Consider the following 16,642-nt stretch of genomic DNA (forward strand, 5'->3'; position numbering starts at 1 on the left):
GTTGTTTTTCTCAGAGCCCATTAGATTAAAATAATTACATCACCAAAAGAACATGTGGAACTGTATGTATTTTTGTCAGACTGGACCATACAGCACTGAATGAGAGTTAATCTGATATTTCCGTCTATTGTATCTCTGTGTTTACAGCACAGGAGGCTGACGACGGGGAGAATGGCTCAAAAATAATGTCCGGAACGAATATAATGGCATCAAACACCTGGAAACCATGTGTTTGATGTATGTGTTTCCGTTCCACTAATGCCGCTCCAGTCATTAGAGAGAGAGAGAGAGAGAGAGAGAGAGAGAGAGACCCTTCTCCCAAATTAAGGTGCCACCAGCCTCCTGTGGTTTACAGGTCTATATTTCCAAGATACATTAAGATATCCTTAATCTGTTTGTTTGTGTATGTAGAGCAAACAACAGATTACTTGTATTCTAAATTGCAGCAATTTTAGTGCTTGCAATATTGGGTTAATGAGATTATAGAGCCCATCCCCCTTCCGGCCAGGCATTATTCTGCATGATTTGAGTTTAGTTGGTGTGTCACAATATTTATCAATTTAACCACTTGTCATAACTTTACTTTCATTAATCTGATGACTATTATTTGTTTAATCCACTAACTATGTTTAATTGTTATCCGATTAAATGAATCATGTAACACTTAACTCATTAGGATTTAGGGCACCACGGAAGATGTTGTTTAACCTCTCTAGGGTATGTGGGACATCCCACCTGACCAACATCCAGTGAGATTGCAGAGCGCCAAATTCAAATACAGAAATACCCATTACAAAAATTCAGAAAAAGATACAACTATTTTACATATGTTAAAGATTAACTTCTTGTGAATCCAACCAGGGTGTCAGATTTCAAAAATGCTTTACAGTGAAAGCATACCTTACAATTATTTGAGAACATAGCCCAGCAGACAAATCATTACAAACAGTAGCCAGCCAAGTAGAAGAGTTACACAAGTCAGTAATAGAGATAAAATAAATCACTTAAATTTGATGATCTTCATATGATTGCACTCAGAAGACATTCATTTATTCAATAAATGTTCCTTTTGTTCGATAAAGTCTCTCTTTATATCCAAAAACCTCTGTTTTGTTTGCGCGTTTTCTTCAGTAATCCACAGGCTCAAACGCAGTCACAGCAGGCAGAAAAAAAAATCTAAATTGTATCCGTAAAGGTCATAGAAACATGTCAAACAATGTTTATATTCAATCCTCAGGTTGTTTTTAGCCTAAATAATCGATAATATTTCAACCGGACAATAACGTTGTCAATATAAAAGGTAAACAAGAAAGGCACTCTCTCAGTCGCGTGCATGAAAAAGCTCTGTGACACGGCAGGGTCCACTCATTCAGACTGCTCTTACGCCCTGATTTTTCAGAATACAAGCCTGAAACAATTTCTAAAGACTGTTGACATCTAGTGGAAGGCATAGGAACTGCAATTTGAGTCCTAAGTTAATGGATACTGTAACTTCTTGAATGGATTTTTCTCAGATTTTCGCCTGCCAAATCAGTTCTGTTATACTCACAGACATTATGTTAACAGTTTTGGAAACTTTAGAGTGTTTTCTATTCAAATCCATGAATTATATGCATATCCTATCTTCTGGGCCTGAGTAGAAGGCAGTTTCATTTGGGAACGCTTTTCATCCAAAATTTCAAATGCTGCCCCCTACCCTAGAGAAGTTAAAGAGTTACCATTTCCCAAATTAAACTCTATAATGTCTTTACCTATAACATCCATAAAACAGTCAACATATGAATTGTAACCTCTTATCATATCATCATTCTGAACAATCGTAACCTTCTTGGATCTGCAAAACTTCCAGCCTTGCTCATGATTCAGGACTACATTAATTGTTCTAATCATTTATTTACTAGCTAACTAAATAATAACACAAAATAAACATACGCCCTTTACATCAGACAAGGTTCCGTAGCGGACTGACACAATATGACGGCTTATAACACAGAGATGGAGAGGGGGAAAAAGAGAGAGATAGATGGACACTTATTGTGGATACATTCTATAACTATTCACCCATTAATCATATACTTTGCACACAAATCGCTGCCCGTTTGTAGTAAGAAATCATGAATGTATTTACGTGTGAAATGCCTTCGTTCATCGTTTATCTCTGTTGGAACCAAGCCTTCTTGGTTCCGACAAAGAGTTTTGGTTGGCCTTCTCTCAGACTTGAGTGTAAGGCTCTGATTGTGCACAAGAGGTTACAATGTTCTTCTTCTTATTTGTCCATGGCTTCAATGACTTGTCATGTAGTCTAGAGCAAGCGGACAAGCTCTCTGAACTCACTTGACGCTTGGCTACTTAATGTGCAAAGGATGTCAAAAACTATCATCTCATTAGAAATTGAAAATCACATTCCAATCTTAACACACATACGTTCATAAATGTTCATATTATATACACAACATATTGGATGGAAACTTGACAGTTTCCTTTAAAGTGTATATACTTTCCCAGTTACGGTATTTCAATTTCATGCATACAGTTGTTAATGACATCACAAAATGAAAAGCAATATTATATTTGTTTTCCACATTCTTTATGTTAGAATTATTGTTCCATTATCCACTTTTTGGACGTTAGAGTTTAGAGCAGGCAAAACTCTCTGGAGAAAAAGGGATATTCCTTTTAACCAATACTGTCGGGTAAAGAGAGAATGTCTCTTGTAATTTACGACAGGGTGTAAATGGTCGATCATCCAGCTGCTCCCCCTCTGTGGGAGACAGAGAGGCCTGGTTACCATCCCCCCCAGTCTGATCTGACCCATTCTGATCCTCACAGGACAGTCATGACACACTTTTGCAGTATAATATTTACTCACAACCATACATTTCATAAATGGGAGACATAAGAGATGTGAAAAACCATGGTTGTGTTTTGTTCTACCTCAGGTAGGGGGATCTCAAAAACTAAAGCCCTTATTCAGGAATGGCCACTAGGCATGGGGTTAGTGACTTCGATTTGGGGATGGTGCAGCAGATCGGTGGGCTACACCTTTGGTGATATAGTTTCTTATGCAACAGTATATTGTGTCCAATTCCCTCAGTATTATACTTTTTTAATGGGCGCCCATCACAGATAGATATTGCTCTGGACTATCAAAAATGTTTGATTTTGCGTGGCAGATTTTGCGTGGCAGATTTTCCAATGACACACTGCTTCTACATTGTGCTTGACTAGGATTTGTGTGAACGTATTCACGTCAAGTAAAACCAAATCATTAAAATGATATGAAAATGATAAGTGGCATAGAGATGGAATTGAATCCAATTTGGGCTATCTTCCCACAAGTGAATGTGGGCGTGTACAGTTAAAGAACCAAGTCACGCTATATGGGTTTAAACTTTGAAGAGCTAGTTCTTCTGGGGACATTTCTCCTCTTACCTACTCCTGTATCATAGCAGCTCTGCTCCTGTAGTAATATTGCAATTACCATTTCACAGTCTCTTCAGAGAAACCATCCCAATGGTTTGATGCCGTACAAGGTGCAGACTCCGATATGACAGCTTTGTGGGAAAGAAAGGAGTGGGAAACGTGCTGATGGAAGAATAGGAAAGGAGGACTCCAATAGGAGAAAGTGTGATGATTCATCCAATATCTTCCTCCTCTCTAATCTGTCATTTGACAGAAGGGATAAGAGGTGTCAAGAGGAATGTGGAATTTCTATAAAATACACAACATATTGGTCTGATGTTGCCTTAGCGTCATCTTAACATGTTGGTCTGACGTTGCCTTAATGTCATCTTTGGATCGGGAACGGTCGGGAAGAGGTTAAGAACTAATCAACAGAAGCAACATAATTGTATGGAGGAAATATCTCATTTAAGTACTGACAGTAAGAACCGAAAGAGATATAGTACATGTAATCAAGACATGAGAATACACGTCATACAATTTTTTTTGCAACATAACAATGCTAGGCACATTAGTACAGTAGGCTAGTTTTCCTATTGAGTATGTTGAAAAGAGGCGTGTGGGAGCTAACTTTCATGCCTTTCGACCTTGGGAGACCATGGCAACCCTTTTTAAAATCAAGATAGAGAGGTGGGTGGGTAGGGAGAGAGAGAGAGAGAGAGAGAGAGAGAGAGAGAGAGAGCATGTGAGAGTGAAAGACAGCATGTGAGAGAAAAAATGTGTCTCATCATTCCACACAGGATTGCAGCAAAAGGAGTTTTGACAGAAAAAGAAAGCAGTGAAAAGCTCAAACCAACATAAATCCCTTCTCTCATCTCTAGCCCCTCTCATTCTGTGTGGTGTTTCTCATCGCTCCTCCTCTGCTTTATCTTGCAGGAATTCACTCAGCAACCCGGAGAATTGAGCCGAGTGGCCTGAAGGCTCTGACACGAATCAACCAACCCCCCCCAAGGGAAGGGGAGAGATTAAAAACTCCTGATCGACGTGGAGGGAGAGAGTAAGAGAAGGAGGGAGAGAGAGAGAGGGGGAAAAAAGAGCTTATCATACACCTTTGCTCTTCTTAATGCCCCCTGTGAGGGATCGCCATAGGCAGGGTGGTGAGTAACAGCGGGCAGAGGAGTAGCTGCCCACCACACTAGTCAGACCCAGGAGTGAGGAGAATATAAGGAAAGAAAAAGATAAGAAAAGAAGAGGATATATCCTTTGAAGAACCAAACTTAGAGCAAAGCAACGAGACACATCACCTGTTCTGTGCCCACCTCTTCGAAAAGTATTATTAAGATTAACCCCCATGACATAAAGTAGTGTTCTCTGTGTTCCTGATTCCGCTGGGTTCTAGAGTGTGTCAGTATTCGTGTCTGGGCTGTGGTCATGGTGTCTCAGCTCCAGGGGTGTGCTTTGCATCGGACAGACAGGATCTGTCACAGAGGCAGCCTGATTAGGCTCTTACTTCTACTCTACTGCTCTCTCATGACCGCCCAGGCTGCCAAACCCAAAGGCCCGGGTGGCACACACCTCAACTCCATCCGCATCGACGGAGACATCTCCCTGGGAGGCCTGTTCCCTGTGCACGCCAGGGGCAACGAAGGCAAGGCCTGTGGCGAGCTGAAGAAGGAGAAGGGGATCCATCGTCTGGAGGCCATGCTGTTCGCCCTGGACCGTATCAACAACGACCATTCCCTGCTGCCCAACATCACGCTGGGAGCACGCATTCTAGACACGTGTTCCCGGGACACCCACGCCCTGGAGCAGTCACTTACCTTCGTCCAGGCCCTCATCGAGAAGGACGGGACGGACGTCAAGTGTCTTGGCGGGGGAGCACCCATCATCACCAAGCCTGAGAGGGTAGTGGGAGTCATTGGAGCCTCGTCCAGCTCTGTGTCCATCATGGTGGCCAACATTCTGCGGCTCTTCAAGGTAAGGACCACCCCTTGGGGGTCTTCACTACCTGGTTGTGTGGTTGTGGTGGAGTGTTTATAGTGTGAGTGTCTCTTGGCGGGTCAAACTCAACCAATTTTTATAGATGCAGGCCAGCGAAGCCACTACACAACACAACAATAAACAATGCATTGAATGTACGTTAACGGTGACAAACGGTGCCCACAAACTGTTAGGGCCTACATACAGCTGTCCCGACCGCAGAGCTTTCCTTTAAGCACCATGGAGTGAATCCTTATCACCGCTACACCTGGCTATCAGCTGAGCCACGTCTGGCAGCAAAACATTTTACTCACTCTCATTTACTGCCATTTTAAAAACCATAGCTGATGTCTGACTTCTTTAAATAAAATGTGTTTCTACTGGTTCCTTGTGGATTGTTGTAACTCGATAACAACCACATTCTCCTTCAATAATAATACATGCCGACATGAGTTTTGACTTTACAACCGCACAAAAACATTATTACATTGATGTTCAGTAAATTCATAATGTTTGTTTTCATGTATTTAACACTTAGCTCTAAGTATAAGCAAGTGCAAGAAAATGAGCGGCCACGAAGTAGGCCTATTCGTTCAGCACTTTCAAAATGGACAGCAACAGACATTCTGATAGATGTTAGTAAAGATAAAATCAGCAAGATGTTGAGGCCTTAACTTTACTCTTCATAAAGTCACCACACACACAGAGAGAGAGAGAGTGAGAGACCACACGCACACAGAGAGAGAGAGAGACCACACAGAGAGAGAGAGAGAGCGAGAGTCCACACACACACAGAGAGAGACCACAGAGAGAGAGAGAGAGACCACACACACAGAGAGAGAGAGAGAGAGAGACAGACAGAGAGAGAGAGAGAGAGACAGAGACAGAGACAGATACAGAGAGAGACCACACGCACACAGAGTGAGAGAGAGAGAGAGAGAGTGAGAGACCACACGCACACACAGAGAGAGAGAGACCACACACACACAGAGAGAGAGAGAGAGCGCGAGAGAGAGAGAGAGAGACCACACACACACAGAGAGAGAGACCACACACAGAGAGAGAGAGAGAGACCACACACACACACAGAGAGAGAGAGAGAGAGAGAGAGAGAGAGACGTTTTATAGACAATGTACCGGTGCAGAGACAGTGCATTGAGCAAACTAAACCACCATCAAAATATGAAATGGAATTACATTTGGCCCATTACTGAACTTCTGTTTAAAAATAAATGTTTGAATTGGATTGTCATTGGCAAACGTGGTTACAGACCCAACAAAATAGCATCCCCTTCCTTGTGGAGAAAAGCGCACGAGCTAATTATAATACACAAAGTAAACAATACAATTAAATGCATAATTGAATTGCCTAAAGTGTGACCCACCAGCTGGATATGGTCCTATTTAGCAAAATTTTTAATTGTGATTTTTTAAGATGGGATAAAAGTAGAAAACGGTATATCATACACTGCAGTTGAGGAACAATGGGAAAGTCATTCTGTTTTGAAAGTTGATAAACTTCTAACCCCAATTTTTAGAAAATAGCTATTGAATATTTTGGTAAACCTACTGGAGAGCTCTTCTTTGTCTACCCAATTCAACATCGTTCACACCCTCTTAAGCCTTAGCCCCATCCATCTCTTTAAGGATTCACATGTGAGGCCACGTGCTAAACAGAATGAGTAGTGTAGTAAACAACCAAAGATTTCAAGACTAAAAGTGGTAAAAGTAGTAGACTACATTAAGGGAAAAAATCCAGGGAAAAAAACACTTTATCTAGTCCTTGGCCTATATCCTAATCTGACTTTGGTGTAGGTCATGTTGTTCTTCACATTACTGTCTCTGATAAAGATGTAAACAGTACAGTGAAATGATCACTTGCATAGTAACAATATCAAAAACAGAAATTGTCCAGATAAAAATATTTCATAAATATTTAATAATTTTTAGATGACTCTTACCCAGACATACTTGTCTAAATTGATGAGTCATGTTAAATAAATGCTATAGCCCCCCCCCAGCAAAACTAGCTAAGTGGATGGGTCACTATTGTCTAGACATGTACACATGTTCATGAAAAACAATAGATGACCATAAACACCCATGACTAACTTGACTAACTTGATGGGTCATGTAATCTTCTGGAAAACTGGAGTCTTTTGTTTAGACATGTAGCTACAGTAGCTAGCGAAACAATGAACTGACAAAATCGCAACTCACACTACTACCAATACAAACATTGTCATAGCTGTAGTATGAATCTGCAGGTAGCTAAAGCAGAAAGTAGCACCTGCTAAATTCAGGGCGTCAATGTTGTTGAGAAAAGTAGCAAAACGTTTGTAGTTCTTGATGGCAAATGTTATTTCTTTCAAAAACGCAGCTATAGAAAGGACAATCTACACATACTGAGCAGCTCACATTATAGACAGAAGAATGCTACACGGCAGACCAATCCAAACTCATGTCCAGCCCATCCATTATCTCAGCCGATCATGGCTAGTGGGAAGGTTCCTCACTTTTTCGTGGCTAAACCAACTAGGCTTGTAATTTAACAATTGTATTCGTATTTACAGATGTAATACAAGTTTGTTATTATGGCACATGAAAGTTCACATATTCCTGAAGGCATGTCTGGGAAAAAAAAAAAAATTGTAATAAAAAAAAGATGTTCTAATGCCTCTCCTGTGAAGTAGTGACGTGCGACATACACCTAGCTTCCTGAAACGGGTCACAAATTATGACTAAGATACAAATGAGATAGTCCTACACTGGATATATGAAACATTAAGAACACATGCTCTTTCCATGATATGACCAGGTGAATCGAGGTGAAGTCTATGATCCTTTATTGATGTCACTTGTTAAATCCACTTCGATCAGTGTAAATGAGACAGGTTAAAGAAGGATTTTAAGCCTTGAGACAAATGAGACATGGATTGTGTATGTGTGCCAATCAGAGGGTGAATGGGAAAGAAAAAATATTTAAGTGCCTTTGAACGGTGTATGGATGTGGATGCCAGGCGCACCGGTTTGTGTCAAGAACTGCAACGCTGTTGGGTTTTTCCCGCTCAACAGTTTCCCGTGTGTATCAAGAATGGTCCACCACCCAAAGGACATCCAACCAAATTGATACAACTGTGGGAAGCGCATTGGCGTCAACATGGGCCAGCATCCCTGTGGAACGCTTTCGACACCTTGTAGAGTCCATGCTCCGACGAATTGAGGCTGTTCTGAGGGCAGAAGGGGATGCAACTCAATATTAGGAAGGTGTTCCTAATGATTGTATACTCAGTGAATTTAAGCAATGTGAAAATGAAGATGTACAAACTAACTACGGCTTAAGGCAACGATGAACAGATAAGACACAAGACATGAGCGAGCTGAGACGGACGTAGCCTATATGCCTCATTCAGCTCTATTTAAATGGACAGCGCCAGAAATTAGAACATGGGCTGTTCTTATAGTATTCTCCTTATCCACCAAGTCAGAACTGTGTAGTAAATAACGTGGAGACATAAGCAGACAATGAAAGCTCTTACAATATTAGATGAAGACATTTCTCTAAAACAGGCTATAGGCTGCACCACCAAGTCAGAACAGTAGACTAACTTCTGAGGGGGGGAGGGTCCAAATTTGTAGGCTACTTAGCGTCTTACATAACATACATATAGTGTTACTTTCTTAGCTACAGTATTAACATCTCCCTGGCATATTACACCACTTATGCATCATACAAGACATATTTTTGGACTCACCATTGTTGTACTGTGCTCACTTGAACAGAATGGTGGCGTCGGGGTCCTTGTGGGCAAACTTCTCAATTATTTTGTCGTCAAAGTCTGTCATTCTCTGGATGATGTCATGCTGGATTGACAGCATGGCCAATGCATTCAACCTTTTCTGGCCCATGGTGCTGCATTTGAATGGATCGCGATGATGATGTACCCTTAATAAGGTGTTGGTCGTCAGAATGGCTTTGTAGCCCGTAATCTCTTTCACGCATTGGATTAAAAAATCAAATCAAAATCAAATCAAATTTATTTATATAGCCCTTCGTACATCAGCTGATATCTCAAAGTGCTGTACAGAAACCCAGCCTAAAACCCCAAACAGCAAGCAATGCAGGTGTATAAGCACGGTGGCTAGGAAAAACTCCCTAGAAAGGCCAAAACCTAGGAAGAAACCTAGAGAAGAACCAGGCTATGCGGGGTGGCCAGTCCTTTTCTGGCTGTGCCGGGTGTAGATTATAACAGAACATGGCCAAGATGTTCATAAATGACCAGCATGGTCGAATAATAATAAGGCAGAACAGTTGAAACTGGAGCAGCAGCACAGTCAGGTGGAAGTTGAAACTGGAGCAGCAGCATGGCCAGGTGGACTGGGGACAGCAAGGAGTCATCATGTCAGGTAGTCCTGGGGCATGGTCCTAGGGCTCAGGTCAGTTGAAACTGGAACAGCAGCATGGCCAGGTGGACTGGGGACAGCAAGGAGTCATCATGTCAGGTAGTCCTGGGGCATGGTCCTAGGGCTCAGGTCCTCCGAGAGAGAGAAAGAAAGAGAGAAGGAGAGAATTAGAGAACGCACACTTAGATTCACACAGGACACCGAATAGGACAGGAGAAGTACTCCAGATATAACAAACTGACCCCAGCCCCCCGACACATAAACTACTGCAGCATAAATACTGGAGGCTGAGACAGGAGGAGTCAGGAGACACTGTGGCCCCATCCGAGGACACCCCCGGACAGGGCCAAACAGGAAGGATATAACGCCACCCACTTTGCCAAAGCACAGCCCCCACACCACTAGAGGGATATCTTCAACCACCAACTTACCATCCTGAGACAAGGCTGAGTATAGCCCACAAAGATCTCCGCCACGGCACAACCCAAGGGGGGTGTGCCAACCCAGACAGGATGACCACATCAGTGAATCAACCCACTCAGGTGACGCACCCCCTCCAGGGACGGCATGAGAGAGCCCCAGTAAGCCAGTGACTCAGCCCCTGTAATAGGGTTAGAGGCAGAGAATCCCAGTGGAAAGAGGGGAACCGGCCAGGCAGAGACAGCAAGGGCGGTTCGTTGCTCCAGAGCCTTTCCGTTCACCTTCCCACTCCTGGGCCAGACTACACTCAATCATATGACCCACTGAAGAGATGAGTCTTCAGTAAAGACTTAAAGGTTGAGACCGAGTTTGCGTCTCTGACATGGGTAGGCAGACCGTTCCATAAAAATGGAGCTCTATAGGAGAAAGCCCTGCCTCCAGCTGTTTGCTTAGAAATTCTAGGGACAATTAGGAGGCCTGCGTCTTGTGACCGTAGCGTACGTGTAGGTATGTAAGGCAGGACCAAATCAGAGAGATAGGTAGGAGCAAGCCCATGTAATGCTTTGTAGGTTAGCAGTAAAACCTTGAAATCAGCCCTTGCTTTGACAGGAAGCCAGTGTAGAGAGGCTAGCACTGGAGTAATATGATCCAATTTTTTGGTTCTAGTCAGGATTCTAGCAGCCGTATTTAGCACTAACTGAAGTTTATTTAGTGCTTTATCCGGGTAGCCGGAAAATAGAGCATTGCAGTAGTCTAACCTAGAAGTGACAAAAGCATGGATTAATTTTTCTGCATCATTTTTGGACAGAAAGTTTCTGATTTTTGCAATGTTACGTAGATGGAAAAAAGATGTCCTTGAAATGGTCTTGATATGTTCTTCAAAAGAGAGATCAGGGTCCAGAGTAACGCCGAGGTCCTTCACAGTTTTATTTGAGACGACTGTACAACCATTAAGATTAATTGTCAGATTCAACAGAAGATCTCTTTGTTTCTTGGGACCTAGAACAAGCATCTCTGTTTTGTCTGGGTTTAAAATTAGAACGTTTGCAGCCATCCACAATTAATATAATTATCAATTGTGTGTAGTGATCCCTTTTGTCTCTCCCTCTCTTTCTCAGTCCACACCCAACTTCCCTTTGTCCACCAAGCCGTCATATCGGCTTAGCCCACTAGGGAATCTTCCCTATCATTTGTTAGTAACATATATACTGTTTGTTTGTTTATGCATTTCTGTGATTATTTAGTTAGTTCGTAAATAAATGATTAAGCCTATTGTTGTATGAATGAGTCATAGTAAAGTCTATGTTTGTGCAGACAATCAACAATTTATGACGTTTGGAATGAGACTGACGTGAGGTAAAGAATAATTAATTAACAGAAGACTAATTGATCAGATATTAAAATATCTGAAGAGTTATATTCGGAAATTTTCCATGGTGCCCCGACATCCTAGTTAATTACATTTACATAATTTGTTTAATCACATAATAATAATTAGAGAATTTATTTGATAAAATAACAGTCTTCACTTTTAATGATGCCAAAGATACAACACTGGTTTGCTAGCTAAGATGTTGAAAGTATGTTGTTGACATGATCAGTCCAATCAAAGCAGTACCCAAGGGGGCTTGAACTACCTAGCTCTCCGGTAGATTCTGCGGTGAAGTAGTGTACCCATGAGTGACAGAACCCTGAGCCAATCACGGCCCCTCCACCACAGAAAGCACTGAGCTAGGCTGAAACACCTGCATTTTGGAGCTGCTTACTCAAGAATGAGTTTGGATGCTGCTTTATTAACTCAATGATTTTCTTCATTGTTTGCTAAATTGATATGTGACATGAATTAATGCCAGAATTACATGCAAAACATACCTTTTTTTAATAGGTGGGGCTCAAAACAGATGGGTTTTCACACCACCTGCCCTGAAAGACGGGTCACCACTGATTGACGTGCTTGCAGTGTTGTAGGGAATGTCTGATATATATACACTGTGGTGTTTGCAGCGTCGGATGTGTTAGGGCTAGTGAGTAGCCAGCTAATCTTTATATTTCAAGTCTAGCAAATTTGGATCTATTTGCTTGCTAACAAGATAGAACAGTTGAACTGTTATGAATACACCCTTGAATACACACTGTTTTAAGAACAGTGAGTGGTGGGACACAATGCAAATAGTCCGTGTAGCCATTTGATTATCTATTCAGGAGTCTTATTGCTTGCACTCACTGCACTCACTGGGAGGCTGGGCTGCATCTTGTTAGCTCCCTTCTCATACTGGTTCTAGCCTGTCCTGAGGAACCACTGCACTCACTGGGAGGCTGGGCTCCATCTTGTTAGCTTCCTTCTCATACTGGTTCTAGCCTGTCCAGAGGAACCACTGCACTCACTGGGAGGCTGGGCTGCATCTTGTTAGCTCCCTTCTCATACTGGTTCTAGCCTGTCCTGAGGAACCACTGCACTCACTGGGAGTCTGCGCTGCATCTTGTTATCTCCCTTCTCATACTGGTTCTAGCCTGTCCTGAGGAACCACTGCACTCACTGGGAGGCTGGGCTGCATCTTGTTAACAATTTTGTGGTTACTGCATGATATTATATGTGTTATTTTATTGTTTTGATGTCTTCACTAGGGATAGGCATCCTGTTAACGAGACAGTTGTAAATCATGCAGAGCATTGTGTCACGATCGCAGATTTTAGAGAAACAACAAATGTTGGTACATATAAGTGTCTTATATTGGCTGAAAGCTTAAATTCTCGTTAATATAACTGCACTGTCCAATTTAGAGTAGCTATTACTGCGATAAAATGTAAATGTTGTTTGAGGAGAGCTCTTAACATCAAAACACTTGTTTTCAAAGCGATAGGTTTGATAAATTCACCTCTGAAGGTGAAATGTTGTTGGGGGTGCGTACTGGCAGCAGAGAAGTCAGGTGCAGGAGAGCAAAAACGGATTTACAATGGCGCAGTTTAATAAACAAAACCACTGTAAACAGAACAAATAAATCCATGGGTAAAACAAAACCCATCATCACCAGCATAACGTGCACAAGCACTACAATAAACAATTCCAGACAAGGACATGGGGGGAAACAGAGGGTTAAATACACAACATGTAATGATGGAATTGAAACCAGGTGTTTGGGAAGACAAGTCAAAACAAATTGAAAATGAAAGGTGGATCGGCGATGGCTAGAAGACCGGTGACGTCGACAGCCGAACGCCGCCCGAACAAGGAGAGGGACCGACTTTGGAGGAAGTCGTGACAAATGTGTCCTTACATTCTGAAATCTCGCTCTGATTTGTCATCCAAAGGATCCCAGAGATAACATGAAGTGTCGTTTTGTTAGATAAAATAGTTTTTCATATCCTTAAAAGGTCCATATAGCATGCACAATCGATTTTTTATTTCCACTCGTTCAATTTGCAAATCTAACCCTAAACGTTGTTTCAACCAGGCAAATCACATTCGTACTTATTCCTCAGAGATCCTAGAACATAACCAGACTTCACTTTATCATTAGGGGTGTAGTATATCCGATTGGACACCAAATTTGGTCAGAGAGCAACGCCTTCAAGGCACGCCGATGACGCGGGCAGTCTTCACTTGATCAACTGTAACTTTGTCAAATAAGCACCAATCGGTGGCAAACAAAGCTAGATAGCCAATGAGCTGGGCTTTATGAGAAACCCCGTATCTGTCACAAAATGTAGCTGCTAACCTTGTGCGACAGCAAGCCTTTTCATTTTGGACAAAACTATAAGAATATGGAGAGTTATGAAGTTATGAAAACTGGGTGTTTTGCAAATGTTAAACTTATAATATGGCTGCTAATACTGGAAAAGCTAAATCAAAGTCCAAGTATGCAGATTTGACAATATTCTTGCAGAAAAATGTAATGTGAATGTAAATGTCTCCTTCACGATTTGCCCAAATATACCTGGGTGACTTCACACTAAATGTCATGTAGTAATGTCATGTAGTTTGCTCCTACTTCAAGTTATCTGTCTGAAACTTTCACATATACTGCTTTCACATATACTTGTGGACACCATCGGAATTACAACCAGAGTGATGGATAGATATAGGACCTTTCTGTTTCATTACAAAGATGGTGGTAGAAAACCCCCCAAAAAACGGTAGATTTTTTTTACCAGATATATTGTGTTATATTCTCCTACATTCATTTCACATCTCCACAAACTTCAAAATGTTTCATTTCAAATGGTACCAAGAATATGCATATTCTTGCTTCAGGGCCTGAGCTACAGGCAGTTAGATTTGGATGTCATTTTAGGCGAAAATTGCAAAGAATGGGCTACCCCTAAGAAGTGTAAATATCTGACTCCACACCATGGGAGTTCCCATAATCTTACAATAATCCCATTGGCTATCTCAATCTAACCATCCTTTGTCTCGGTTGCTAAGCAATCGCAGCTAGTGCCTCTCACCCATAGAGTTGTATAGAGGGTACATAGTCAAAACTACAAGATGGGTTCTCTAGTACATCTCTCAGCTCTCACTATCCTGAATAATAGGATGCAACAGCCGTTCATGTCATTGTCTCCTAATAGAACAATAACAGTTTGTCTTTTGACCCGAATTCATTACTTTTGATTGCCCCCCCATGATAGAAAAAAGTCATTTTCATCCAGATGCTGTACTTAGTCATAGAGCATACCGAATCCCATGGTTTCACTGATTTATAAGCCCAGACATCTTAATTGCTTTCTCTGATCTGTTAATGCTACTTCTGCTGTTGTTCAGGTTTGATTGCTGGAGTTGGCTCCAACCTGTCAAACTACTGCCATTTCATTGAGTCATTCATTCCTTCTGATAAGAAATGCTTTGCCTTTACTCTCCTGGAAGTCATGCATTCAGACTGCGTTTTAAGACTAATTGGATATTTTGCAGATCTATTACTAAACATCTCACTATTTGTGATAATTGGATTATATATTTTAGCCTGATAAAATTCATAAAAAAATATTCTGGTAAAGACAAGACAGGCACTTCCAGCGATTTATTATCTTTATCACAGATCCTTCCCTATGCTGGAGTTACATGCATCATCATGAATACTGGTGGCTCAGTTATGAATGGGTGTTTACACAAGCAAAGCTCTGCCTGTGTAACGCCATTCATCTGGCAGAGGGCTGTGATCAAAGAGCTCCAGTGGACGGGGAAGGGAGGGTGAGGGACATGGCTTTGACAGCCCTTATGTTCTGCCATAAATACCTTGAATGCTCCAAGCTGACTCCAACATCACAGGGCTATACAGTACCTACCAGGAGGAGTGTATCCTCTATCCTCCTCAGCTGTAAGCATAGCCCTGAGTGAGCCCAGCATGGTGGCGGGCTCTTAAAATAATACGCATCTCCGACAGCACTCTCTGATCCCTTTCGCTCAGGAAGCCTGTTGGAAGTCCTGCGTCATTAGCACAGCATACTCTTATCATTACTGCATATAGCAGGTTTCCCTACCTATTTAATGTGTCTCTCTCTGATCTCTTCTTCTACCCCTTTACTCCCCTCCTATTTCTACATGACCCCCATCAAACTCCCCTCATAATAACAGTCATGTGATGCAGGTAGACAGTTCGATCCGGATGTGGAGAGAACCTGAAGTTGGCCACATGTTGAGTCAACACTGTTCTAATTTCAAGGGATCAAATCAAATCAAATGTATTTATAAAGCCCTTCTTACATCAGCTGATATATCAAAGTGCTGTACAGAAACCCAGCCTAAAACCCCAAACAGCAAGCAATGCAGGTGTGTATCCTCTATCCTCCTCAGCCTGGCTGTAAGCATAGCCCTGAGTGAGCACGGTGGCTAGAAAGGCCAAAACCTAGGAAGAAACCTAGAGAGGAACCAGGCTATGAGGGGTGGCCAGTCGTCTTCTGGCTGTGCCGGGTGGAGATTATAACAGAACATGGCCAAGATGTTCAAATGTTCATAAATGACCAGCATGGTCAAATAATAGTAATCACAGTGAACAGGTCAGGGTTCCATAGCCACAGGCAGAACAGTTGAAACTGGAGCAGCACGGCCAGGTGGACTGGGGACAACAAGGAGTCATCATGCCAGGTAGTCCTGAGGCATGGTCCTAGGGCCCAGGTCCTCCGAGAGAGAGAAAGAGAGAATTAGAGAGAGCATACTTAAATTCACACAGGACACTGGATAAGACTGGAGAAATAGGAGAAATAATCCAGGCATGGAAGAGCACCAGTAAGCCAGTGACTCAGCCCCTGTAATAGGGTTAGAGGCAGAGAATCCCAGTGGACAGAGGGAAACCGACCATGAAGAAACAGCAAGGGCGGTTCGTTGCTCCAGTGCCTTTTCGTTCACCTTCACACTCCTGGGCCAGACTACACTCAGTCATAGGACCTACTGAAGAGATGAGTCTTCAATAAAGACTTAAAGGTTTAGACCGAGTCTGCG

General features: G+C 42.2%; 1 protein-coding gene across 2 annotated transcripts in view; it reads left to right on the forward strand.

The window, feature by feature from the left end:
* Positions 1-4,409: 4,409 nt before the first annotated feature.
* LOC112221587 (metabotropic glutamate receptor 4-like) overlaps positions 4,410-16,642 on the forward strand; it is a 210,472-nt gene continuing 198,239 nt past the window's right edge. For both annotated transcript variants that reach the window (XM_024383740.2, XM_024383748.2), the window contains exon 1: positions 4,410-5,379. In XM_024383740.2, the coding sequence (XP_024239508.2) occupies positions 4,834-5,379 (546 nt within the window). In that variant the 5' untranslated portion in view covers positions 4,410-4,833. The remainder of the gene's footprint in view (positions 5,380-16,642) is intronic.

This window comes from Oncorhynchus tshawytscha, linkage group LG02 (genome assembly GCF_018296145.1).
Source record: "Oncorhynchus tshawytscha isolate Ot180627B linkage group LG02, Otsh_v2.0, whole genome shotgun sequence".
NCBI lineage: Eukaryota > Metazoa > Chordata > Actinopteri > Salmoniformes > Salmonidae > Oncorhynchus > Oncorhynchus tshawytscha.